This window comes from Macadamia integrifolia, chromosome 4 (assembly GCF_013358625.1).
Source record: "Macadamia integrifolia cultivar HAES 741 chromosome 4, SCU_Mint_v3, whole genome shotgun sequence".
In the NCBI taxonomy this organism is placed as follows: Eukaryota; Viridiplantae; Streptophyta; class Magnoliopsida; order Proteales; family Proteaceae; genus Macadamia; species Macadamia integrifolia.
The window spans coordinates 14,739,607-14,766,886 of NC_056560.1; the positions used below are offsets into that span (position 1 = coordinate 14,739,607).

Here is a 27,280-nt window from a genome sequence, read left to right on the forward strand (position 1 = left end):
TGGGGCCTTGGGCTTCTCCCACTTGAGAGTTGGCCCAGTTAGATTAATGAGTTTTAACTTTTAAGTCCGGTTTTATATCGGGCCGGTTTGGATCGGTTCCGGTTTCGGTGCACATTTCCGGTGTTTCCGGTGGCCCAATGGTCTAACCCGAACCGAACCGAGACCGGATTCAATTTTAAATACAAACCGAAACCGGCCCGATAAGCCACCGGTTCGGTTTGGATCGGGCTTAATCGGTTCGGTCCGGTCCGGTTTAACCGGTCCGGTTTAGATATTGACACCCCTAGCTCTACCTATCATCAAAATTTGAACCTCAACCAATTGACCACATAACAATAAATCATGCTAATGTGCCCTAGTTGTGTTGACCTTCACAACATTATATAAGAACATGTATGAAAATCATGTGAGTATTTTTTTTGGGGATGAATAAATCATGTGTGTTACTTTCCCCCAAAAAGTTCTTCTATGAAATCATTCTCTACTAGGAAATATTGAATAGTAATTAAGAAGTTTTCAAAAGTCAAATAACTACTAGTTAATCAAAAATCAAGTGGAGTGGGTTAGGGATGCATAAGTAATATTATTTTACTTAGGAAAATTATATGATTGAAGTGTAAATTATTAAAAGGAGGGTTGAATATCTCTATTGCTGAAAAAGAAAGTAAAGGCAAGGCCAGGTCCAAATACTTAAACGGTACATTGAATGGGCCTATTATATTGGACCAGTTGAGCCCAACTTGCATATATTCATGGATGTGGTCTATTTCCCACCTACCCATAGAGCCGTTAAGATGAGTTTTGAATTTTGACTTCTTGGGTCCCCATCTCTGTTACAAAACACTAAAAGCTCCAAACATCACGAGAGCCATCAAGAAGAGAGAGAGAGAGAGAGAGAGAAATAATAAAGGAGGAAAGCCAATTCCTTAATAAGAGATCTTATTCCTTTCCAGGAAGAAAGCCATAAAACGACAGATATCACACACCTTAGAAAACCGTGTTTTTGCATTTAAAAGGAAAAAATGGAATTCCCACCCAAACCCCATTTTAGTTATATAAGCCATCATGGTTCATGACTCATTATCCATCCGGTGGGCCACTCTTTTTGAATGACAGCCACTTCCAACGGTTCTCTACCCTTTTTTTCCTGATTTCCTCAGTTATATCACTTAATCATAAATTAGATTAGAGAGACAGAGAGAGAGAGAGAGAGAGAGAGAGAGATGGATGAGAATCATCACCAACGCACATCATCCATTATCCCATCTGTATTGAACTGTAATCCTAAACCTTCTCTATATTCCACGGCCCAAGGAACCGGACCGGTCGAATTGGTTCGACTTTCTAAAACAAGGTTTTACTTGGATCATAATCTTTTGTTAAAAAATCAGGGTCCACGGAAAAAGGGTGTAGATTTCGTGTAGGCAAGCCTATTAAGTTTCTAACCGTTATTCCACGTGTCAAAAATCCAGCCCTTGAGGTACATGAGTACGTTTATTATTATTCGTGTCTACTAGTTTATTACGTTTGTCAGATCTTCCACGTGCCAGAATCAAGACCGTAGATTTCTAAGTCTTTTTCTTTTCATTTTATTATTAAAAAATAAAATAAAATAAAATAAGAGAGGAACTTCTACAGCGGCGCGTCCAAAGCCACCAAAACGCAATAAAAAAAAAGGTAGGCTACTAAGGGTTTTATTTTTCATTATATAATGAAAAAATTTCCACCCAGTCCATAAGTAGTTTAGGAGTTTATTCTCAGAAAGAAAGAAAGAGGAAGGAGGTCTGAAACGGCCTTCTTTTTTTGTTCCTGACTTTACCTCTTCACTTCTTCTAGAGTTACTTTTCCCTTTTGGTTAAGGATCTCGTCTTCTCTTCTAGAGTTACTGAACAAACTATTTTAAATTAGTTCTCTCTTTATTTTGAGATCTAGTTCAAGGGATTTGCAGAGAAAAATGGATTTTGATTTTTGAGTCTTTTCTTTTTTGGTTTATGATTCAAAGGAGCTGTTATTAGCTTCTTTTAAAAATCCAGACGAAACAAGCTAGCTGAGATTTCTGTTGGTTTGGGGGATTTTTTGGAGGAAGTGGAAGTGAAGATGAAGAGAGGAAAGTTAGATACTTTCGTCTCTCTTAGTCGTCAGAGGTCAGTTCAGTTATTGATCGGTTTGGGGATTTCGTATATGCTTTTGGTGGGTGTAGAAATTCCGGTTGTGTTTCGAGGCGGTGAAGGCTCGGTTGACGGTTCCAATGGTTTTCTCAACGAACCTTTGTCTCGGCCTTTCCGGCTTGAAAGTGAAGAGGAGACGCAGGTCAAAGAAGCGCCGATTCGACCTTCTAAGATTCCTTTTAGGGTTTCGCAGAGTACTTTACAGCCATCGCAGCAGACGACACCCGAGAGGCGGATGCGAGAGTATAAGACCATCTCGGGGTTAATCTTCGAGGATGCTACATTAAAGAGTAGCAAAGATGGGTTATCGGGGCTTCGGAAGTCCGCTAGGGATGCTTGGGAAGTTGGGAAGCAGCTCTGGGAAGAGCTGGAATCGGGGAAAGTGCAGTTCAATGAAGTGAAGAATAGGGAGAATCGATCTGAGTCTTGCCCGCATTCAATTTCGCTTACTGGGCCGGAATTTCAGAACCGCGGTAAAATTATTGAACTCCCTTGCGGACTGACTCTGGGATCACACATTACGCTGGTGGGGAGGCCCCTTCCGGCTCACGCTGATTACGACCCAAAGATTTCTCTCCCTAAAGGCGAGGAGTCAACTTTGGTGTCGCAGTTCATGATGGAGTTGCAGGGACTGAAGACTGTTGATGGGGAAGAACCTCCGAGGATTCTGCACTTCAATCCTAGGTTGAAGGGCGACTGGAGTGGGAGGCCGGTCATAGAACAGAATACTTGCTATAGGATGCAGTGGGGATCGGCACATCGGTGCGATGGTTGGAAATCTAATGCTGATGATGAAACTGGTATGTGGATTTCTTGAGCTTCTCTTGTTGTGTGTACTTACTTTCTGTTGATTTTTTCCAATGCCGTTTCTGATTAGTTGTTTGGACTTTAACTACTGGAAGTCATATCCTTAAAGGGGGGAAAAAGGCTATGGATTTTAACTGTTAGGGCTCTACTTTGTTTTGTTATTGATTGAAAATGAAAATCAATTTGAGTTAATTTATACAAACTTATCATGCTAGCAATAGCTTTTCTATGAACTAATTCAGCTACCCATTCTTTAGTGAATAGAGGGAAGTTTTTCCATCTTTCATGGTGAAAATATGAACCTATTGGATTGTAATGCGGAAAAAAAAAGGCGACCTCTATTTTAAATGGCAGCCTCCTGAGGGCTGTACTAAAGCCATCCTCAATAGGTGGTTGAACCCGCCTGTTTTGTTTACAAGACTTTTCCCCCCTTCTTCAGATGGACGTATGGAAAGGTGTGCTTTTAAGATGTATGTTGTTGTTTTTTTTTTTTTTTTTAAATCAAAGGCAGCATGAAGAGAGTTTTACTTCTCCTCATCCACTCCCGATAAATAATTAGATAAAAACCCCAAAAGAAACCAGATTACAATCACTCTACTACAGTCAAGTTTTTAAATTGTGTAATCAGTGACAGTAGGGTTCAGTGCTGATTCTGATTCGAATCGGCTTGAATTGGTCCAAAAATCCCCTGAAGCAGCGTATTTGTCTAGTGGATTCATCCAAGAATAGGTGGTATCTACTAGTTGGAAATCAGGACTTGTGATCTCTGATTGAGATTGGCAATTACCAATCTGGCTCAGCGAATCTTGAAACCTTGACTATAATTGTATTTGGCCAACCTGAATAATTTCTTGTACTGTGTACAGTTGATGGACAGGTCAAATGTGAGAAATGGATTCGTGATGACGACAATCACTCAGAGGAGTCAAAGGCAATATGGTGGTTAAACCGGCTGATTGGCCGAACAAAGAAGGTTACTGTTGATTGGCCATACCCATTTGCTGAGGACAAGCTTTTTGTGCTCACGCTTATTGCAGGATTGGAAGGTTATCATGTCAATGTTGATGGAAGGCATATTACCTCTTTCCCTTATCGCACTGTGTGTACCTTCATGAAGCCTCCTTATTGATTTATCACCACCCCAAATATGCTTTTGTTATTCAACTAATTTGACTGGGAACGTTCACAGGGATTTGTTCTTGAGGATGCCACTGGACTATCGCTAAATGGGGATATTGATGTCCATTCCATATTTGCTGCTTCCTTGCCAACATCGCATCCAAGTTTTGCTCCACAGAAATTACCTGAGATGTCTAGTAGATGGCAGGCTCCACCTCTTCCTGATGGGCCTGTGGAGCTTTTCATTGGTATCCTCTCTGCTGGCAACCATTTCGCTGAGCGGATGGCTGTTAGGAAATCCTGGATGCAGTCAAAACTGATCAGATCATCACAAGTGGTTGTGCGGTTCTTTGTGGCACTGGTAAGGGCAGTGCTGTATGGCATATGCAGCTTTGTTTTTAGAAGAAAAAAAAAAGAAAGGGTTTTTAGCCTAAGATTCTGTCTTGTGGTGTTTATACTCACTGGGCTTGATTCTTTGGACAGAATGGAAGAAAAGAGATAAATGCAGAGCTAAAGAAAGAAGCAGAGTTCTTTGGTGATATTGTTATAGTTCCGTTTATGGATAGCTATGATCTTGTGGTTCTTAAGACGGTCGCTATATGTGAATATGGGGTGAGCTTGGAAATAAACTATCGGATTTGGAGCTTACGTTGCGTATGATTTTTTTTGGCAGAGAGTATCTAATCTGATAACTTTGTTGCATCACAGGTTCGTACAGTATCTGCAAAATATATCATGAAGTGTGATGATGACACATTTGTACGGATAGATGTGGTGCTCAAGGAAGCAAAGAAAGTACCCAGCAATAGGAGCCTATATGTAGGGAACATAAATTACTATCACAAGCCTTTGCGTGATGGTAAATGGGCAGTGACATATGAGGTATATTTTTGGCATCTGTATTCTGCTTTTGTTTTATAGATTTTAATTGACTCGTATAGGCTTAAATTTATTTCTAGATCATGCTATCTTGACATCCAATAACCTGATTTTAGACCGATATCATGATCCATTTTCTACACTACCTCCTTGTAGTGCCTTTGCATGTAGTCTCTCTTCTTTTGGTCACAAAATTCAGGTGTTGGAAGACCAAATTTTGTTAATGTCCCTTTGTTTCATCTTAAATAATTTTGTGGTTTGAAATTCATATATTGGTTTATTTCCTTGCAGTAATAGGATCACCGTACACACAAATTTCCTTTCAATTGAAACACAATGTTGAATGCATTTTGTTGAAAAAGCTTCATTGACATGGATTATTTATAACTTTGAAAATTTGTGCCCTTTTGTTTAAGTTATTCTCGTGGTTTTTTGTTTTTAAAGGTTGGGGGGAGGTGCTAGTACTTGTAATTCACACAGACACACGCAAACACGTTTTAGAGTATCGGTATAGGAAAGGTGATTTTAAGAGATATCATATTGGAAAGATGCAACATATGCCTAAGACATGTATAGTCAAGAAACATATGAAATGCTTAGGATATATGCAGAACATAATTTTGAAGCATGAAACACTGTACAGAAGGAATGTATAAAATACATTATGTATTAAAATGAGAACAAAGTATGATGAGACAAGTGCATCATTATGTATAAAAGATAGGGTTTCTTACATGTACTAATACCAATTTTTTTAAGGTATGGTATCAGTGGATCCGGATCCTCTCCAACTCCCTTCCAACCTCTCACATGCATTCAGCCCAATGCCTGGGTGTACACAACCCCAGGTGGTTGGCACACAGTCCATGAGGTTGGAAGGAGTTTAGAGTTGGAGAGGATCCTAATTCTGTATCGATACCTTAAAGATTACTCGTATATATATCGGTGTCATAAATATATACGAAAAATTAAGGTGTTTAAGGAGGATGAAAGCAGTCTAGGCATTGGAAGAGCTTAGAAATCTGTGGTACATCTTGGCTAGCCAAACTATTTAATAAGATTAAGCACAAGGAAAATTCTAAATGAATGGATTGGAAGCATTGTGGTTCCGATTTACAAAAATAAAGGTGATATTCAGGTGGCGTACCTAGTGCACGAGGTTTCTGCCACTGCGAGGTCTGAGGAGGGTCATAATATATGAAGCCTTACCCCCCACTTCGAACTCATGACCACTTGGTCACAATGGAGCAACCTTACCGTTGCATTAAGGTCCACCATAAAAAATGAAGGCGTAAAACTAATGAGTCATACCATGAAATTATGGGAGATGGTTATTGAAACACACCTAAGAAGGGGGTGTAAAGTTACACTAGGACAGATAATGATGTGGTTAAAATTGATGGGAGGGTGGTTGCAAAGTAATTATTTTAGGTATCTAGGCTTAATCCTAAATAAAGAAGGTGATATAATGGGTGATCTTTCACAGAGAATTAAAGAGGATGAATGAAGTGGAGAGATGCTTCCGGAGTGTTGTGCGATCGACATATTCCTTTAAAACTTAAAGGACAATTTTATAGGACAGTCATACAATTGGCTATGATGTATGGTGCAGAATGTTGGTAGTTAAAAAACATCATATAGATGGAATTCAGTGTCGTGGAAATGAGGATATTGAGATGGATGAGTGGCAAAACTAGGAAGGATAAAGTAAAGAATGATCTTATTATAGATGATTTGGGAGTAACTCCGACACATAATAAGCTTAGAGAAAGTCGTCATAATAAGCTAAGAAAAAGATGTTTGAGGGCCCTAGTATGGAGGAGTGATTTGATTCAGATTGAAGGATCTAAACGAGCAAGGGAGAGGTGCATGAGGAATAGAGCTGATTGGAGGGCAAGATCCATGTAGTCGACCCCATTATTTGGGATAAGGCTTAGTTGTTATTGTCGTGTAAAGAAAATTCTTTCCTTCTAGCTTTATCCAGGCTATTAAGTGATTATCACATCAACTAGATCAGAATTGTCTGGAAGAATTGCGTGGAAGTTATAGAATCTGCTGAGGTTTAGAATTAATAGTAGCCACAAACAAAATATTTCATTTAAGCTTAAAGAGAGCAAACATTTATTCTGAAGTTTTTATTTTACCCTTGTGGTTATGCAGCAATCACATTTCAGTGACACGAATTTTTTTCCTATTGTCATAATTTATACGGTTTTCACCCTATCTTTGTTATTATGTCAAGTCCCCAGTTGCTGGCTATGCGTTTATACTTGGAGGAGTTTTTGGCTACTTCCTGACTCTTTTGTTCATCTTTGGATTGTTTCAGGAATGGCCAGAAGAAGATTATCCACCCTATGCGAATGGGCCTGGCTACATTGTGTCGTCTGATATTGCACATTTTGTTGTATCCGAGTTTGAGAATCACAAGCTAAGAGTAAGTTCTATTTTCTTCTTTTGTTTTGATCATCTGAGAGTAAGTAGACAATGTTGTCGTTGTCTCTCTCTCTCTCTCTCTCTCTCTCTCTCTCTCTCTATATATATATATATATATACATACATACATTCATTCATGTATGTGTATGTGCCTCGCTCTAATTAGTTAGAATATATGCAATGCAGCTGTTCAAGATGGAAGATGTTAGCATGGGAATGTGGGTAGAGCAGTTCAACAGCTCAAGGCCGGTGAAGTATCTTCACAGCTTTGGGTTCTGCCAATTCGGGTGTATTGAGGATTACCTCACGGCACACTACCAGTCTCCTAGGCAGATGATCTGCTTGTGGGACAAATTGCATCAACAGGGAAGACCACAATGCTGCAATATGAGATGATGATGATGATGATGCATCTTTCGTGCTTATGATGGGAATAACAGCAGCAATGACAATCGATGATCGCGTAGCAAAGTTTTGAAGTTATAGCATCGTCTTGTGTATATTCTCATGGATATTTGGGAACTTGCTTACGTTCCCTTTCTAATTCATTCATTATTTTTTCTATTATTTTTCTTCTTTGGTCTCTTTCTCTTTACTTCTATTTATTATTAGAGAAAATTGCATTGCCACCCCCTGAACTTCGATCCTTATTCAACGCCACCCCCTGGACTTTTTGAAACGTCAAAGCCACCCTCTAAAAATTCAAAAAATTTCAAATCCGTCCCTGTCGTTAGTTTACCGTGATAAATGAATAAAAACCGGTTAGGTTTTTTATAATATATCAAAAATACCCCCACCTATTGTAAGAGGATAATATTGCCCTCTCTTTTATTTTCATCTTCTAAACTCATTTCCCATCTCTCATCTCACTCCTCTTACTCACTCGGCCGGACAAGAAGAAGAAGACGACGACACCCCCTGCAACTCGATTCTCTTCCCTCTGGCATCCGATTCTATTCCCTCCGGCGTGCGATTCTCCCCCCTTGGACGTCCAAACCTCTCTCCCAAGCTCAACACACAATGACTGTTGAGTCACGGAACGCCAATGACCTTCATCACGACAACCTGCACTTGAGGCTTGGGACCAGGACCACGGCTTTTTTAAGCGTTTTAGTGGTCTTTGAGGTGGACGATTACAGTGGCCATCTATAAACAAATAAATAAATGCCCACAAGATTTGTTGGCCTGTGTCGCTGTGTGGGTCTGTGGGGTAGGAAAAAGTAGCTTTCAACTGATAGGCCATGGTTGCCCCGAAGGTCTGTTCTAGTAAATCTTTGCCCAAGACCTGAAGCTGAGGGTGAGGCAAAGCCTCTGGATGTATTACGTCCTCATCAACCATCACCTCAACCAATCCTGCTTTCTTCATGAGTTTGAGATGGAAGGAAGGAAGGAAGGAAGGACTGGTTATTGAACGGAAAAGAATTCATTTGAATAGAATTGATTTTACAGAATTTCTAAATACAATATCGATTGGTTTATCTCAATAAGTATAACCCACAAAATAATTAAGAATTTTCTATTTAACTGTTTGTAATCATCATCTCTGGAACTGCTTCTCTGCATCTTCCAAAGTCTTTATTAATGTTTCGTTCGAACTCTCCAATTCGATCCATTCGAACTCGTCATTCCAGTCTTGTAATGCCAAAAATCCCCTAGAAAAGTTGCCGCATCCAAACTCGGGAAGTATGTTGGTTCCAAGAAGATCTGCATCAACGCATCGCTAGATTCCGCAGAGACCACTCCTCTGCTCCCCTTCACTTCCAAGCTTCCCATCACTATCATGATAAGTTGTCGATACGAGAAGAACAACTTTAAAGCCTATTCGATTGATTGCAACGCCTGTAGTAGGTGAATTCTCCCGAAATCTTCATTCCCGTGGCCATGGTAGAGCTTCATGGCTGCTTCTTGAATTCTCGGCCCTCCTTTTGGGTCCACTTCCTCGCCTAAAATTTTTGGGACCTTGTGCTTCAGATCCTTCGAAGCTCTCGTGATTTCAATCAATCCCTTGGATCTAAAGCAGAAAGCTTCCGATTCCGAGGTTGCTTTAATCGCGAGTTGTCCCTTGAGTCGGAGAAAATCGTCCGGGTCCACCATAAGGAGGAGATCTTCGATCTCTGCCAGAAGTTTCTAGATTCGCTCTAGTAGCCAACAATCGCTCCCTACTTTTTTGAATTCTTGGCCATCAATCCTTTTTCCGATCCGTGCGTGAAGCTCCCATGACGCGTGGATCAACAGTCATTGTGTGTTGAGCTTGGGAGAGAGGTTCGGACGCCAGAGGGGGAGAATCGCACGCCGGAGGGAATAGAATCGGACGTCGGAGGGAAGAGAATCGAGTTGCAGGGGGTGTCGTCGTCTTCTTCTTCTTGTCCGGCCGAGTGAGTGAGAGGAGTGAGATGAGAGATGGGAGATGGGTTTAGAAGATGGAAATAAAAGAGAGGGTAATATTGTCCTCTCACAATAGGTGGGGGTATTTTGGGTATATTATAAAAAAACTAATCGGTTTTTATTCATTTATCACTGTCGGCTAACGGCAGGGACCGATTTGAATTTTTTTGAATTTTTAGGGGGGTGACGTTGAATAAGGACCGAAGTTCAGGGGGTGGCAATGCAATTTTCTCTTATTATTATTATTTTTTTAATTCCTCCCCATCTTTTAATTCTGCCGGCTCTGAGGGTTGATGGCAGGTGGAGGGTTTTGATGGGTTTTATCTACAGAGATGGGAGAACATTGCTGTGTCTGTAGGTCATGAGATTCTCTCTCTCGCTCCTCTCGGAAGGAGAGAGGAGGGTTGGGGGTGTTAAAGGATGTCTCCTACTTCTCTGCAGATTGGCCATCTTAAATTGGAAGTAAAAAAATCGAATAAGAGGACATCTATCTACGTTCTCCAACTAAAAGGCCCATTCATAATTCTATAGTTTTTCCTGAGGCGCCAAAACCACAGAAGAGAACTGTCCCCAGTCCCAGTTAATACCCAACTTGTGCAGCTATAACTTTTTCACTGGGAGGAGATGTTCAAAGGACAACAATAGTCTTAGTCAACAAGGGCTACAGGTAGTGGGGGAGGTGGCGGCATCTCCATTCTTCCTCTCTTTACCGACTCTTCCATGTCCTTTTCTAATATTTGTGTTATAATGGAATCTGTGTTAGGCCATCTGGACCACTCACTAAAAGAACCGCCCGTAATGTATGTATTCATTCTACTTATTCATGGAGGACATTCTTGGGTTTTGGGACACACTCCATTTATTGGGTTCCAGTATACCACTAAGGGGGGTTTCCCTTGGACAAGGTTGAGTTTTGTACAATGAAATCCCTTGGGTCGAACATATCCAAATAGGAATCCACGAGGAATTGCATAATCTTCATATGCTGATGCAGGAGATAGATTCTTTTACCCATCAAAAGTTGATATGAGAGGCAAAGGCAATTTAACAAAGATGTAACGATACTACTTTTCTTGCTCTTTTGAGTGTGGAAAGAAAGCTCTGTTATTTTTAAAAGCTTTGTTGTAAAGCCTAGAGTTTTACCAGTGGCAGCCAAGTATGGTTTGAGCTGTCAATTTTTTTCTCTCTCCCTCTCTCCCTTTTTTTTTTTTAAGGAAAAAAAGTGGACAACATTTTTTTTTTACCTTGGTTTAAAGAAGTGGATCCGACTTACATTTAGATTAATGTTGATTCTTACAACCTATTTTGGACAATTATGAATATTCTTTGATTTTTATTTTTATCATTTTTTTTAGTTAATAAAATAGTAAAGAATCAATGAAACTTGCCTCTTATAAGGAAGTCTACAAGACTTTTGAATAATAAAAAAATAATAACAAATAAAAATCTATGTCGATATTTGACTCTTCTTGAATCCATTTTATGAGTCTTGGTTGATTCCAAATGATTTTTGGTCTAGTCCGACAGATATTGATTTGATGGAGGTTCATCCTATGTTTGGTTTTGGAGTTAGAACCTTATCTTTTGCCACTCCCTTAATGAAGTCAATTGTTATGGTATTACCGTAGTTAGTTAAAAGGCATTTAAATATCATTTTTGCCATATATTTTTGACAAAATTTTCAACTTATTTCAAATATAGGCCAAAAAAGCAACAAACAATGTAAATTTGTTTAAAATGATTTTTCCATTTGGTTGGAGGCCAAAAAAGCAACAAACATTTTAGATTTGTTTAAAATAATTTTGACATTTGGTTGAGTGAAAACAAGACTGTTTCTTCATTGAAAAAAGAAAAAAACTTGTGGCCCAAACAAAAAGTATTAATTTTTAAAAATAAAACATGAGTTGGTCCCTCAATTTATGTGTGCATATTGTTTTTTTTTTTTTTTTTTTTGGCTACTAGTTTTGAAATCCAAATGCTTGTTTTATTTGGCATTGTATTTTTGAAATTTAAATTATTAAATCTATATAATCCGGTTTTGTTTTGTAATCATGTTTGTGTATCCTATCATATTTGGTAATTATATTTTTCAGATGTAATATTTATTTTACCTACCAATTCTAAGGCACATTGTGCAACCCAACCAGCCATCTATTGAATCTCCTTCTACCCTATCCACCATGAAAGAGTTGCCATTCCCAACACCATAAAACTTCTTTTTTCTTCCTTTTTACTTACAATCAAATAGGGCTAATGGGTTTGATTGTAAAATAAAATATAATTTAATCACCATATTTAGAATATTTTGGAATTAGTTACACAGCATTGTGAGGTAATGATTTCAAAAAATCACTTCAGTATTGATTTGGTTTCACTTTCTTTCATTTATTTCTTGAAATCAAACAAAGCTCAATTTATTCCCGAAGAAACATATATTGGAGTCTTTATATTGGAGTTAGAACCAGCATGGAGCCGGTCAAATTTTAATCACTTTAGCAACAATTGCATGTAATCGATCATGTAACCTAAGGGAAACGCCACTACTAAAAGGCAAAGTAAACTGTGAATTTGGAAGTTTACCATGCAAGAGCTATTGTTCTATAGAGAGGTTAGGCCTTATCAATGCCGTAACAATTGATCAGAAATGATCTTATGGTGATTCGAATAATTGGGACATAGGAAATAAATTATGCAGGTTATGTATGTGGACTCCAATGATATATTATTAAGATGGGAAAGGGTTCTCCATTATGCTAGTGTAATGTGAATTTTTCACACCACATTAATAGTAATGCAAGGAGCAGAATCTTTTACATAGAACCCACTTGATTAATATAAAAGAGAAAGTGATGAAAAAAAATTCCATGAGAGAAGAATAGTGACTTTTTTAGATTGCTCGAGTGTGGAAAAACTAAAATTTTATGCAAGAATTATACTTGCGATTCTTAGGTAATCTATTTCTTTCCCATTATTTTTTATAATGATAAAATTCGCATACTAAAAAAGATCGATACGATCCTCCAAAGATTTAAGCATTGCTACGAAGGTCGAGGGCCAAGATATACCTTTATATTGAAAACGATTCTTTTCTTAATGGAGCAAATAAGGAATAACACCAAAAGGAAGACGAATCCAATTCCTTGAAAAGTTGAGAGTAGGATTATCTTTCTCATTTTTAAATCTTTAGAACATCCAAAAGGACTCACTTTGCAAGCTGGGAGAGCCTATAGCAATGTTCTTATATACACATAACTCCATTTAATTAGCACAATTTATTAAGAAAATTAAACCAAGAAATAGGATCAAGATCTGAACTGTTTTTGTAACCCTCAATGTTTCACATGAAGGGATTTACACAAACTGATCATCTACACAATTCCCACCAGATTAAAGAGGAGATCACCAAAGTCCCTGCAACAGATACCAATTAAGTAACCCATGATTTAGAAACTGAATTCTTAAATCATCTAATTAGATCAACTAAGACTAAAAGACCAAAAGAAAATCCCATTAGGCACTTACTCATCAGCCTTGGTAGCAGTCTCACATTGTCACTCACGGATGCAGCGAAGTAGCAATCCGTAGTGGTATTAATCCCATTAATGCAGCTACAGATGAATGAGTTATCTGCTCCAGTGTAGCCACACACACCATTACTATCCTCACAATTCCTACAATCACTTGGGTACTCATTTTCCACATTAAACCGGTACTTAAGGGCCACCCCATACTCCCAGCTCTCAGGGTAGGATTCCTGACCATTGAAGCTGTATATGGCTGTGTATGAGGTGCATTGCAGCTTTTGCAGGTCTATTTCAAAGGCCGGGCCAAGATCCACAGGAGTGTAGACACAACAAGTGGAGATGGGTAGATTGAGGGTGCTGATATCAGGGCAGGAATAGAGGAGACTACACACGGGTGCACCCTGGTTATCACAAAAAGGCATAGCAGCAGTGGAGTTAGAACCACTAGTGAAGTCGGATCTATAGAGAGGGGATGAATTGGTGGAGCAGTCGAGGAGAGCGAAAACGTTGTCACCTTGGAAGGTGAAGGGGGCGTTCCAGTCGAGGCCAAAGCCCTTGCTAGGCTGAGTAGAGGAGCAGGTGGACATGGTTGGGTCAGTGATGTGTAGAATTTGGTTGTCGTAGTCGATTGTTTCGATGGTGTAGCAGCCGGTGTGGGTGGTTAAGATGAGTTGGTGTTGGTCTAGGTCGCATGTTATGTAGTTCTGGTAAAGGGGGTCGCCGCAGCCAGGGCTGCTGCCAAATGGGTATCTTAGGATTTGGTCTCCGCATGATTTCTTGCAGGGTTGGGATGAAACTAAGGGAAGGAAGAGGAGAGAGAAGAAGCCCATGACTGTAATGGAAGAAGAAGAAGAAGAGGGTTGTTTATGCTTCATCTTACTACTAGGAAGAACTGAGTGGTGCGCTGTGTATTGTATAGAGAAATAAGAGTTGAAGGTTGTTGCCAATTGAGTTCTTCTTCTTCTTCTTGTTCCCATTATTTATTGTAATTTGGGAAAATGGAATGAGATCCTCTTTTTGGGAAAGAATAGGCTAAAGAGGGAGAAAGATTATGTGCTCTGTTATTGGGATTGGTTTATGACTTTCGGTGATGGCCATTGGCCACCTTAAGCTTTCTTCTCAAAAAAAAAAAAAAAAAAAGCCACGTTAAGCTTTCTGTGGTTTTTGTTGGAAGCTTTGGCTTTTTTTGGCTTTAGGGGTTGCAAGTACAGGCTTCAACTTTGCAAACTGGTTCTAGTTGGGAAACACCCGGACCTAACCTGAGTCCCAGATTTTGGAGAGGTCGACATTCTTTGATCTCTTTCCAAAAAGGCTCGCTCGCTCTAGGGGTTATCAATTGGCCTGGTCAACCGGGGCTCACAATAACCCACCTGAGTCCGAACAGAATCTGGGCTGAGCTTTTAAGGTTTGAGGTTGGGTTGAATCTGAAATTTATTCTTGGGCTGAGATGGGTTCAATCAAATCCAACCCTATGTAGTATATAAATGAATAACTTATAAGAAAAAAAATATTTTCTATCTAAGAGAGAAATGCAGGGAGCATGGCCTAAAGGGGACTTTCCCACATTATGAATATATACACCACTCACTTTTTGTTTTTTAATCACGGATTTACACCATTCAAAACTCACATTCTTTGTTACCCAGCGGCAGCCAGGGTCATAGGACCAGCCCATTCTGAATGACAAAAATTAGGGAGGATCAATTGGGACCAACTAGGCCCAGCGCAGCCCAAATAGGATCAATTAGGGCCGATTTGGGTTTTGCTGTCCTGACAACTCTGGGCCTGGACTGAGCCGGGCCTGTTGACACCCCTAGCCTACTCAATGAAATCCTAAAGAATTCCCCATTTTGTAGTGGCCAGTAGTGGGTGCGCTTAACTTTTTTTCTTTTCCTTTGGTTTAAGGATGCCCTTACTCGTTAATCAAGGAGTAGGAGGCTACTCAAATACAGTGTAGATCACCTCCCTGTACTAAGGAAGGGTATTTTCGACTTAATACAATAGGAGTTGAGATTTTACGATGGTACAAGAATCCAATCATAAGGTTATTTTATTGTTAGTAAGCAGATTTTGTATTTTCTTTGGTGAAGGAAACTTTATCCTTGTAAAAAAAAAATCTATACTAATGTGATATTTTATTTTTTATTTGTTACATTCATCTTTAATTTTGGTGAGATATTTTTTTAGTTCACACTATAAAATTTTTATAAGAAATTTTTTATAAAGGAAAGGGATAAGGACATCACTTGTGTGAAATAACTAGAAGGTGACACTAATGGAATCATGGCAAGAAAAACACCATTTAGAAAAGATGTAGGAAGAGAAAGACATAAAAAGCTGATTTACGGTATACCGAGATGATGGCAACAATTTTTTCCTTATGAAATCAATAAGTATAAAGAACGATATGTTTGCCATGTAAAAAATTTTAATGTGCTCATTAAAATGTAAAACGCTAAATAAATTTGAATTGATTTGAGTGAAATAATTATAGAAATAAAACCCTAAAATGATGCAAAAGATAATGAAAAAACAGAACAAATAATACACACAGATTTACGAGGTTCGATAAGATTATTTATGTCCTTGGTGAGATGAAATCCAACTTTACTATCAATAAAGAATAAGATTACAGTGCTCGTCCCTCACACCTCTCAGTATTACTTGTATTACAAAGAAAGAAACCCTTACAATAAATATATAATAAAAAAATCTTAATCTAGAAATTACTAAATCGTTGTCGAATAAAAAATTCGCAGACAACCAACACCCCCGCTACCTGCACCCTAAATTTTCATATGAGAGTTACAAAACCACCAATATTGTGCCGGAAGTTCATTGACGTCACAATCACAACGTATGAGAACAATAATAACTCCACACGTGGAGGACTTGGGAATAGACTGCTCTTATATTATAAATATAAGGACGACGTTTTCTTTCTATGGTGGTCTACAGAGCTGTCAGACCAAATACCAGAGATAATATTAATAGGGGTAAGTCCCATAACAAAAACCACGACTCCATCCATCCCGCGTGGTCATAAGTTGACTCATGACTCAAAAGTTTTGAAGTCGCCGGTGGTGGCCTACGTGGCTCTGAAAGTGAAACCCATATAAGTTTCTTCTTCTCCGGCTGCCATGGGCCCTCACCAGTCAAAAAGTGTGTGCATATCCCTCATCTTCATTTTCTTGACAATCAAGTGTTGTGTTATCGCTAAACGACGATAACCCCACCATCCGTCCAACTTTTTTTTTTTTTTTTTTTGATAGAACCTGTACAACTTGTATCTATCAATTTTTCAATTTTCTAAATTCGAGAAATTGGTATCGATCAATGGACAAATGGATTATAAAAAAGTTGAAACACAAAAAAATCTTGGTGGGGGTTGTTTGAAAGAAAAAGGGATAACCGAGAAGGAACTCTCCTAGAAGGTGCTGCTAGCCTTCCTTCTTCACCCGAGCCACGTTCTCTCTGTAAAAATGGATAAAATGGGAGATCAAGAGAAATGAAAAACTAATACCAAAGGAGGGGAAGGAGAAGATGATGATGATGATGGGGGAATCGTGGGCTGGATTGGGGTCAATGGTAGCCGGAATTATGTTCGTGTCGGCCATGTTTCAGCAGTACTTCCCTCAACACCTCAAGGATCTGGCACAGGAATACACAAACAAGTTAATGAAAATAGTGAACCCATACATGCACATCAGTTTCCATGAACAAAGCGGAGGAAGTTTCAGCCGTAACGAGGCCTACACAGCCATACAGGGCTACCTCACTACCCATTCCTCAACACAAGCAAAACGCCTCAAAGCCGACATCACCACCAACTCCTCCAAACTCGTGTTCAACCTCGACAACCATGAAGAGATCATCGACCACTTCGAAGGCGTCAAGCTCCGGTGGTCCAGCCATATCGAGACCATCAACAATCGCTATTACTCCGAGGAGAAGCGCTCTTTCTATCTCTCCTTCCATAAGAACCACCGCCAACTCGTCATCAACAATTACCTGGATCACGTCATCGAAGAGGGCAAGGCTGTGGTGGTGAGCAACCGCCAGCGGAGGCTCTACACCAACAACGGCAACCAAGATTGGGATCCCTGGACCTATGTGGCTTTCCAACACCGATCCACGTTCAAAAATCTGGCCATGGATCCGAAGAAGAAGAAGGAAATCGAGGACGACCTCATCACCTTCAAGAACAGTAAGGACTACTACGCCAAGATCGGTAAGGCTTGGAAGAGGGGTTACTTGCTGTACGGCCCTCCAGGTACCGGCAAGACCACCATGATCGCCGCCATGGCCAATCTGTTGAATTTCGATATCTATGACCTTGAACTCACTGCCGTCAAGAACAATACAGAGCTTCGGAAGCTCTTGATTGAGACCTCTGGTAAGTCCGTCATCGTCATCGAGGATATCGATTGTTCCCTTGATCTCACTGGCCAGAGGAAGAAGAAGAAAAAAGACGAGAAAGATGACGACGACGATGACAACCCTGATCGGAACGGCCAAAAGGGTAAGAAAGAGAGTAAGAAGAGGAGCCAAAGCGAAGTCACACTGTCGGGACTTCTCAACTTCATAGACGGGCTGTGGTCTGCCTGCGGCGAAGAAAGGATCATCATTTTCACCACAAACCACAAGGACAAACTGGATCCAGCTCTCATAAGGAGTGGTCGAATGGATATGCACATTGAGATGTCTTACTGTTGTTTCGAAGGGTTTAAGATCTTGGCTAAGAATTACCTGGATCTTGATTCAGACCCTCTGTTCGATAAGATTCGTGGGTTGCTGGAAGAAATCGAGATGACCCCTGCGGATGTTGCAGAGAATTTGATGCCTAAGACCATCAAGGGAGATGCCAAGACTTCACTGGAAAATCTAATTCGAGCTCTTCAGGCGACCCAGGAGAAGAAGGAAAAATTAGCCTTGGCCGAAAAGCTAAAAGAGAAGAAGAAGGCTCAGGCTCTGTTTCGCTGGTATCGCCAGCCTTCTTCCAAAAACAAAGGCAAACCGGTCAACCAATCACTGCTCGAAGATGAAAGCTAGTGGATGCTCGACACCGACGCACTGAAAGGACGGGCTTGCTTTCTTGCTAGGCCCCACATGTTAATGACAAGAGGAGAGAGGACAGTGGAGAAAAAGAGCGTGCACAGCGCGGTCGCGTACATTTATGTTTTTTTTTTAGAAAAAGTAGCCTGAAAGGCTACATTGCTACATTGCCTTGACCCGCATACAAAGGGGTGAAATGAGTCATGAATGGTGTAAAATCACAGCCCTATGTTGCCTTTCAGAGAATCCTTTGTCTTTTTTCATTGTTTTTTAAATCTGTTTCCTTACTGGTTAAGAAGTCTTCTAGTCAAGTAGAGTTGCCTCAAGTCAGAAAAAATGGGTTTGATTTAATCTGGTGTTATCATTTGAGGAATTTAATGGGTTTGAATAACCTTAAATGTAGACGTGTTATGCACATAATGAGAATTAACAAAAAATTAAGAGATTAAGAATTTGAGAGCAGCCCAACTCGGGTGGTTCATGATTTTCAATTTGATACATATATTTTTCAAAAAAAAAAAAAAAGACTTTAATTCACTAAAGTCACAAAGACAAGTACCGCAAGGTCTACAAAGGACTACGGATGATGGTCGTGCACTGAACTCTAAAATTACATAGCAAAGTGATAACTAATGTACCATACGAAACTCTATCTATAATCCAAGTTATGTTTGGTTGTTGCCAAAAAAAATTCAAATTTTTGTTTTGAATTCAAGGAGGAAAATAAATACATTAATCAATCACATGATCATGATTCTTGCAACCAATCTCAGCTTCGTTTTTTTTATTGTTTTTTAAAAACACATGCTTTTATTTTGTAATTTTTTTGTTCTTTTAGTATTTATTCTATAATTTTCACAACCCAATACTCTAATACAAGGATTTAGTTCTTGGGTATCAGATCTCGATCAATATGATATGACCCATACGATCAATCCAATTCAATACCAACAATAGAGAAAAAAAAAAATCCTCTCCAACTATTCAATTAAAACCATGATCTAACCAACAAGATATGCAAAAATATCTTCTGTAGTGAATACGATGGTACGATGAACATTGGATGACCAAGAGGACCTCTAAACACATGTTCAAATACTCTCAATCATCTAATGTCCACCACACGACTGCATAGACTGTAGAAAATAATTAATCGATATATGTGGCAATAGAAATGCCATTTCTTGGAGATCAAGTCTTTGATAGTGCAAAAAAGAAAAAAGGTCTTCTTAGTGCCAGAACCATGATCTCACCGTGTGCCCCACGTTTCTCTATTTTTTTTTTTTTTAAATTGGAAACTTTTTCTCTTTTACGATTGGACCACATGTTAAATTCCTCAAAATATCACTAAAACTTATTTTAAGTTTTCAATGTCTTACCAGGTGTACATGTGCACTATAAAGACCTTATGTAATAAGACTCTTCATTCCAAGAGGAAAGAAAAGATATCAGAATCACAATCCAACTCTGAACCCTTTTTCGTTATGTTGAGTTCTAATTGAAATCTGATAATGGGATCAAGAGAAATTAATACCAAATACTAAACCAAACGATAAACTATATAAGTTGGTGGAAGGAGGAGAAGGAGGAGAAGGAGGAGGAGGAGAAGATGATGATGATGATGGGGGAAACATGGGCTGGATTTGGGTCAACGGTGGCCGGAATCATGTTCGCTTTGGCCATGTTTAAGCAGTACTTCCCTCAACAACTCCGGGATCTGATACAGGGCTACACGTCCCAGTTGATGAAAATATTGAACCCAAACATGCAGATCACCTTCAACGAACGCAGTGGTGGGCGTTTCAGCCGTAACGAGGCTTACACAGCCATAGAAGGCTTCCTCAGTACCCATTCCTCAACACAAGCAAAACGCCTCAAAGCCGATATCACCACCAACTCCGCCAAACTCGTCCTCAACCTCGACAACCACGAAGAGATCACCGACCACTTCCAGGGCGTCAAGCTCCTTTGGTCCACCCATGTCGATACCAACAAGGACCGCGACGGCTTCATCGAGGAGAAACGCTCTTTCAGTCTCTCCTTCCATAAGAAACACCGCCAACTCGTCATCAATAATTACCTGAATCATGTCATCGAGGGGGGCAAGGCTGTGGTGGTAAGCAACCGCCAGCGCAGGCTTTATACCAACGACGCCGACTCCTGGGCTGGTCCCTGGACCTATGTGGCTTTCCAACACAAAGCTACGTTCCAAAATCTTGCCATGGATCCACTCAAGAAGAAGCAAATCGTGGACGATCTCATCACATTCAGTAACAGCAAAGACTACTACGCCAAGATCGGTAAGGCTTGGAAGAGGGGTTACTTGCTATACGGCCCTCCAGGTACCGGCAAGACCACCATGATCGCCGCCATGGCCAATCTGTTAAATTTCGATGTCTATGACCTTGAACTCACCGCCGTCAAGAACAACACGAAGCTACGGAAGCTCTTGATTGAATCCTCCGGCAAGTCCATCATCGTGATCGAGGACATCGATTGTTCCCTTGATCTCACCGGCAACAGGAAGAACGAGAAAGAATCCGATTCCGACTCCGACTCTGACTCCGATTCCGACTCGGAGGAAGAGAGTGATAACACAAGAAGCAGAAGCAAAGTAACTCTGTCAGGACTTCTCAACTTCATAGATGGGCTCTGGTCAGCCTGCGGCGAAGAAAGGATTATCGTTTTCACCACAAACCACAAGGAGAAATTGGATCCAGCCCTCATAAGGAGTGGTCGCATGGATATGCACATTGAAATGTCCTACTGTTGCTTCGAATCGTTTAAGGTCCTAGCGAAGAATTACCTGGACATCGATACACACCCTTTGTTTGATACGATTCGTGGTTTGCTGGAAGAAACCCAGACTACACCTGCGGATGTTGCAGAGAATTTGATGCCTAAGACAATCAAGGGAGATGCCAAGACTTCCCTCGAAAACCTAATTGGATATCTTCAAGCTGCCCGGGATAAGAGGAAGGCGGAATTAGCCTCAGACAAAAAGGTAGGAAAGGAGGAGAAGGATAACAAGAATTCTCTGTTTCGGTGGTATCGCCGGCTTTCTTCGATAAAGAAAAGGAAAGCGTTCAACCAATCACTGCCCGAAAATGAAAGATAGAGAGTTTGGATCAGGTCAAAATGATACTCGTGTTTGATCCGCATTGCACTCAATTTAATCTCTCTCTTTGTTTAAATTTTTTTTTCAGGTAGACTCTAAAGCCCGATCAAACATGGTACAAAAATCATTCTCGCACGAGGACATCATTCAGACTCAAATAGACGAGACTCGAGGATGATACATTGGTGTCCACAGCCAATAGATGGTGTGAGATGATTACAAGAGATCATGTCGAGGAGAGAATCCAAGCAAGAGAGGATGAGTGCGCTATTAGGTTCACATGTTTAATGACTCGGAGGAGGGAGGAAGCTTCCACATTGGGGTCACGTCCTTGTCTGTTCTCTTTTTTGTATTTAATGACTTGCCACTTTCAAGGAATCGTAGTTGAGCTTCCATTAATTAAATATAGATTTTTTTTTTAATTAGGTGGAATTTGTAATTTTTATTTCAGTTTTGGATTGATTTCATGACATAATTAATAGAATGAAAATTGTTTAGAATGCATCAATTTGAAATATTTTAAGAATAAGAAATTTATTTGGTGGTTCAATTTCAGAGAATAATTCTCTATATTTCTTTGACATAGGATGATAGTGGTGGGGTGAAGGCGAGACTGAGAAAAGGGTGGTGGTTAGGATGTCAATTCTGAATTCACATTGATAGACCTTATCAATCTCGATACATTTACAACCCTAGGTCTGACCAATTAATAAAGATGCAAATCCTTTATGCACGATTTTTTTTTCCCCTTTCCTATAAGAAGATTTGTCAATTAATAAGCTCACATTTGTCGTTGGATGCTGATTTTTTTTAATAGTTTGCGTTGGCGTTGGAATTATGGGTCAGAAGAGGTGAAACCTTTTTAATTGGAAAGGTGTAATTGTGGGTCGTAAGAGGTGAGCCCATTAATTGGAAAGCTATGTATTTATTAAATCAAACCTAAGAAAGTTTCTTGTAAGTGTTGCATAAAATAATACCTTAGGCTGTTTGGTAGCCCATATAATAATAATAATAATAATAATAATAATAATAAAATAGTACAAGTTTTTGTACAATTTTCTTCGATCTTCAAAATTTCTCTACATTTGGATGGCTAGTGATGAACAAAAGTTTTTCTGCATTTTAAAACTTAAAATCATTTTTGAAATCCACGTAATTTTCTATTGGTGACCACAAAATATCAACAAAATAATCTCATCGCATTGTCAAGATAACTGGAGGGAAAAAAAGTACATGATTTACGAGGTCAAGGTAATGTGCCATTGTAGATGATTATTGCAGTCACTGGATTGAAGTTTCTTTTCAGGTTTGCCACAGGCGCTGGTGAAGGAGAAGGTTGTGCAAGGGATTTGTGTCATGACTTGGGGGAGGCAAGTATGAGGTTTTTCACCTGAAATGGAATCAAATGTTCTATACAATTCATTGTTGGCCTTCTTTCAGGTTTAATTCGTGTAATTTGGTTGTTAAGCAAACTTGAGGTTATAAACGCTCTAATATTATATTTGTATGAGAACTAGATGTGATCCTCCTTCTCCCTACAACTTGTAGAATCGGTGAAATGTTTACGACCGCAAAAGTTCTCCTCATCGTTTCCAATATCTCTTCTTTTATTTCTGCCTATGTCCTAACCTTCGAAACATCTTAGGGCTTCTGAAACAAAGAACATTGTTTCTCAATTTTTTTTTGGCATAAATTGTTTCTCAAATCTTAAAGACTGAAATGCAACAGTCTAAGCAAGATTCCAACCATGTGTCTTGAATACTTATACCCAAGATGGTGTCAATGTTGAAAACTAATGAGGGAGAAGGTGAATTACGGTGTAAGGAATTATTGTAATTATTTTTTCCTTTTTCTTTCATATGTATTTTAATTTCTTCTCTTCATGCCAAATAATAGGTAAAAAAGATTTTTTTTCTTATTTTTTCAAAATTCTTTTCTCTTTACTTTTTTTTTTTGGGGCATCCAAACACAACCTTTGGTATTTCCATTCACAAGGGTAAATTTTGTTTAAGCAAAAGAAATTTCTTATTGATACCTTTATAATTTATCTTACATTTTTACCCTTTCGACATGACACAATCAATTTCAAATGAGGACAGTAGTGTCATTTCAAAAACTACTAAAAAAACAAAGTGAAAGACAATGACCTCTCAATTTTAAATCTGCCAATCAAAATTAGATTCAATAAAGGCTAATCCAGATGGCTGATCTGAATCAGATCGATCCTTGTGTTCACGAACCTACATAAATATTCCAATCCTGACAGTAGAGACGATCCAGAACAAAACTCAACTGGTCAACCAGATTCCTTCCTCCTAAAGCAGTCCCCAAACCAAGCCGAGTTGCCTAAAAATCTCCACCAGACAATGACACTTACCTACCATCCTACACAAAAAGTTTATGACAAAATAAGCCTCCGCGTATGAAGAGAGTAGAAGTTGGATACGATACTCCTTTCCGGCAAATGAGAAAAATTGAGTTATTCTGTGGCGTAACACATTGTCTGGAGAGTCCAAAATGATTGCACACAGCTCAAGGCATTTCTACACGTTGGATACGCGTAGGACACATCACGTTGCGAGCCTTGGCGAAGATGTGTGGAAGGAGGAAACGCTACCTTCACTAGTTCACCCGTTCTGCCCTGACGCTGCTTGTTCACCTCTGGAGTAGTCCCCACTTTCTATAAGAGGAGAAGCAACCTTGGCGAAGAAGAAGAAGAAGAAGGAAATGATAATGAACGGGGAGTTATGGACGAGCTTAGGCTCAACAGCCGCGGCCATAATGTTCGCCTGGGCTATGATCCAGCAGTATTTCCCCTCCACCCTTCGAGAATCCCTTACCAAATACGGCCATCGATTCGTAACCTACTTCTACCCATACATTCAAATCACCTTCCACGAGTACACCGCCGACCGTTGGAGCCGTAGCATGGTTTACTCAACCATCGAGGCGTACCTCACCTCCAACTCCTCCATGCGCGCCAAGCGTCTCAAGGCCGACGCCGGCAAGAACACTCGCAACCTCGTACTCAGCTTGGACGACCACGAGGAGGTCACCGACGAGTTCCAAGGCGTCAAATTCTGGTGGTCTTCCGATAAGACCGTCTCCAAGACTACTTTTTTCTCTTTCTACCCTTCCTCCGACGAGAAGCGATTCTACAAACTCACCTTCCATAAGCAACACAGGGATCTCGTCACCGCTTCTTACCTCAACCATGTCATGGAACAAGGCAAAGCCGTCGGAGTGAAAAATCGGCAGCGAAAGCTCTACACCAATAACTCGAAGTCGGCGTGGACTCATGTGGTTTTCGAGCACCCGGCCACGTTTCAGACGCTGGCGATGGAGCCGGAGAAGAAGAAGGATATCATGGACGACCTCATTAGCTTCAGTAAGAGCAAGGACTACTACAAGAAGATTGGCAAGGCTTGGAAACGAGGCTACTTGCTCTACGGCCCTCCTGGAACTGGTAAGTCTTCTATGATTGCCGCCATAGCTAATCTCTTGGATTACGACATCTACGATCTCGAATTGACTTCCGTGAAGGACAATACGGAGCTGCGGAAGCTTCTAATCGAGACTAGTAGCAAGTCGATCATCGTGATCGAAGACATTGATTGTTCCCTTGATCTGACCGGCCAAAGGAAGAAGAACAAGGAGGAGGAGAAAGAGAACAAAGAAGGGGAAGGTGTCCCAGCAGCCATTAAAGAGGAAGCGGAGAAGGGTAAGGATAAGGAGAGCAAAGTGACTCTATCTGGGCTTCTCAACTTCATAGACGGACTCTGGTCAGCCTGCGGAGCAGAGAAGCTTATCGTGTTCACCACAAACTATGTTGAGAAATTGGACCCTGCTCTCATTAGGAGGGGTCGGATGGACAAGCACATCGAGATGTCGTACTGTAACTACGAAGGGTTCAAGGTGCTGGCCATGAATTATCTGGATCTGGATTCACACCCTCTGTTCGAGACGATTCGTGGGTTGCTGAAGGACACCCAAATTACTCCCGCCGACGTTGCAGAGAATTTGATGCCTAAATCCTTTGGGGAAAATGCCAAGGAGGACTGTCTGGAGGCAATGATCCGTGCTCTCCAATTGGCTAAAGAAGAAGCGAGCAGGCTGAAGGCCGAGGAAGCATCAGCAGAGTCGACAAGAAAGGAGGAGATTTCGAAATCGACCAAAGAAGCACAAGAGAAGGAATCGTTGACAGAGGCCTAATCAACCCAATTAGATAACAAGGAAACGGTCTGAGGAGAAGATCACAGCGGAGGATATTTTTTTCCCCTTCTTCTTGCTCATACAATTCTCCTCTGATTTTCCTTTTGTCTCCCTCATTTATTATTTGAATTTTCATTATCATTTAGGATTCTTCTTATTTGCCTTTTATGCTCTTTTTATTCTATCCCAATTGTCCCCAATCTTATTCTTGGGCCTTTTGAATCAAATCCTGATAAAACCTTGATGGCAAAGACATAAGGACTAAAAATTTATAAGAAATTAGGCTAAATGTTGAGTTTATAACAAGTTTTATGAAAAATAGATTGGTACATGGGGTGACTGGCAGATTTTAATGACTTATGATTTTTGGGGTTGACTAAAGGCTAATGATGACCTCCTTTAATTGAAATTATGGGGTGAGACCTTTTTCTAAGGTTCTGGGAAAAGGGTCAGATGCCTAGAAAGATTTAGAAGACTTTGACAAGTAAGAGGGTAAGACTACTATGAATAAAAGGTCATAGACTTGGCAGATTAGAATTAAAAGAAAAAAATGAAATATTAAGGGAATAAAAACAATAGAAATAGATCTTCTACTTTCTTAGGACTGGAAGTTTTTTTGAGTTTATTCATTTTGTTGACTTTTGACTGGTGTCTCATTTGATAGTGTTGGCAACAAATATATGGGAGAATATTGAGATCCGTGGACGTATCAGAGTCGTACAAAAGACTCAAGAGAATGTTCATAAAATATTTACCGATTTCTAATTTTTTCATGTCTCGATTGCTCTAAGGATTTAAAATTGAAAAGCAAACTCATGGAAATAGATAGAAAAAGAATTCCATCCATTAAAATTGATCCAGGAAGAACATTAAATTTCAAAATTATTTGTTTCATCTTATATAATCCATGTAAGTAAAGGTGATTCTTGACGCACCGGTCATTTGAGCCTTTGTTCGTCTTCTTCAATCCTTTATAAATTATCACAATCATATAACCATTCATGTCATGCTTTTCAGTTGTTACTTGTTACCTAATTCTTATTGTTGGCTTGTGAGGGTGTGAGGAAAGAAACAAGAACTTATAAATAGGAAACAAAGAATGAGAATTAGAAGATATAGGATGACAAACTAAGGTTGAGTACTCCACCAAATGATTCCGATAGGTCGGTTTTATCCCTATTTTTATTTTTTATTATTATTGTTTCTAAAATTTTATCATTGATCAGATACCAATACCTAACTTAAGATCAATCAAGTATTGAAATTGAAATTGATATTGCTATCGATATTGATCTCAACTGATGCTGATACAATATAACCGATACCACCTATCTAATACCCTGAATTGACTCACTGCACTGAGCTCTGAAGTGAAAAGATACCCGAGGGTAGTGACCTTAAATATAACTATTTTAGGGCCTGTTTTACGCTCATTCCTATGGACCCAAAAGACCAAAGCAGCTGATCAGTAGGTTGCACCCCACTGTTTCACTATGGTTGGAGTATGAACTTGTATATTAGTAGCAGTGGAGTCGCACCAAGACAAAAGTTGTAGTGGAAGAACAAGTGGCCTTAGCTAG

At 39.7% G+C, this 27,280-nt stretch overlaps 5 protein-coding genes and 1 pseudogene across 5 annotated transcripts; 4 read left to right on the plus strand and 2 right to left on the minus strand.

Moving 5' to 3' along the window:
• Window positions 1-1,731: 1,731 nt before the first annotated feature.
• Window positions 1,732-7,973, plus strand: LOC122077320 (hydroxyproline O-galactosyltransferase GALT6-like). Its single transcript, XM_042643234.1, has 7 exons — window positions 1,732-2,968; window positions 3,842-4,074; window positions 4,165-4,455; window positions 4,578-4,706; window positions 4,803-4,976; window positions 7,300-7,407; window positions 7,593-7,973. Exons 1-7 carry the CDS (start codon window positions 2,098-2,100, stop codon window positions 7,800-7,802), a joined length of 2,016 nt encoding a protein of 671 aa, XP_042499168.1. The 5' UTR covers window positions 1,732-2,097; the 3' UTR covers window positions 7,803-7,973.
• Window positions 7,974-8,426: 453 nt separating this feature from the next.
• LOC122076272 lies at window positions 8,427-10,513 on the minus strand (annotated as a pseudogene).
• Window positions 10,514-12,841: 2,328 nt separating this feature from the next.
• LOC122077268 (wall-associated receptor kinase 3) lies at window positions 12,842-14,288 on the minus strand. Its single transcript, XM_042643156.1, has 2 exons — window positions 13,314-14,288; window positions 12,842-13,202 (listed from the first exon to the last, which is right to left on the minus strand). Exons 1-2 carry the CDS (start codon window positions 14,188-14,190, stop codon window positions 13,156-13,158), a joined length of 924 nt encoding a protein of 307 aa, XP_042499090.1. The 5' UTR covers window positions 14,191-14,288; the 3' UTR covers window positions 12,842-13,155.
• Window positions 14,289-16,661: 2,373 nt separating this feature from the next.
• On the plus strand, window positions 16,662-18,721 carry LOC122077345 (AAA-ATPase At3g28580-like). The gene has a single exon (XM_042643265.1). The coding sequence runs from the start codon at window positions 16,859-16,861 to the stop codon at window positions 18,365-18,367; it is 1,509 nt and encodes a 502-aa protein (XP_042499199.1). The 5' UTR covers window positions 16,662-16,858; the 3' UTR covers window positions 18,368-18,721.
• A 1,085-nt stretch (window positions 18,722-19,806) lies between these two features.
• Window positions 19,807-21,992, plus strand: LOC122075786 (AAA-ATPase ASD, mitochondrial-like). Its single transcript, XM_042640949.1, has 2 exons — window positions 19,807-21,374; window positions 21,577-21,992. Exons 1-2 carry the CDS (start codon window positions 19,980-19,982, stop codon window positions 21,664-21,666), a joined length of 1,485 nt encoding a protein of 494 aa, XP_042496883.1. The 5' UTR covers window positions 19,807-19,979; the 3' UTR covers window positions 21,667-21,992.
• A 1,995-nt stretch (window positions 21,993-23,987) lies between these two features.
• LOC122076504 (AAA-ATPase ASD, mitochondrial-like) lies at window positions 23,988-25,857 on the plus strand. The gene has a single exon (XM_042641816.1). The coding sequence runs from the start codon at window positions 24,216-24,218 to the stop codon at window positions 25,698-25,700; it is 1,485 nt and encodes a 494-aa protein (XP_042497750.1). The 5' UTR covers window positions 23,988-24,215; the 3' UTR covers window positions 25,701-25,857.
• The last annotated feature ends 1,423 nt before the right edge of the window (window positions 25,858-27,280 follow it).

Excerpts from the sequence above, each read along its gene's own strand:
- LOC122077320 (XM_042643234.1), top strand. The coding sequence starts at position 2,098 with ATGAAGAGAGGAAAGTTAGATACTTTCGTCTCTCTTAGTCGTCAGAGG. Across the intron at positions 4,456-4,577 it reads TGCGGTTCTTTGTGGCACTG|AATGGAAGAAAAGAGATAAA; the intron begins GTAAGGGCAGTG and ends TTCTTTGGACAG. Across the intron at positions 4,977-7,299 it reads AATGGGCAGTGACATATGAG|GAATGGCCAGAAGAAGATTA; the intron begins GTATATTTTTGG and ends GGATTGTTTCAG.
- LOC122077268 (XM_042643156.1), bottom strand. The coding sequence starts at position 14,190 with ATGAAGCATAAACAACCCTCTTCTTCTTCTTCTTCCATTACAGTCATG. Across the intron at positions 13,203-13,313 it reads ACTGCTACCAAGGCTGATGA|GGACTTTGGTGATCTCCTCT; the intron begins GTAAGTGCCTAA and ends TATCTGTTGCAG.
- LOC122077345 (XM_042643265.1), top strand. The coding sequence starts at position 16,859 with ATGATGATGATGATGGGGGAATCGTGGGCTGGATTGGGGTCAATGGTA.
- LOC122075786 (XM_042640949.1), top strand. The coding sequence starts at position 19,980 with ATGATGATGATGATGGGGGAAACATGGGCTGGATTTGGGTCAACGGTG. Across the intron at positions 21,375-21,576 it reads AATTAGCCTCAGACAAAAAG|GTAGACTCTAAAGCCCGATC; the intron begins GTAGGAAAGGAG and ends TTTTTTTTTCAG.
- LOC122076504 (XM_042641816.1), top strand. The coding sequence starts at position 24,216 with ATGATAATGAACGGGGAGTTATGGACGAGCTTAGGCTCAACAGCCGCG.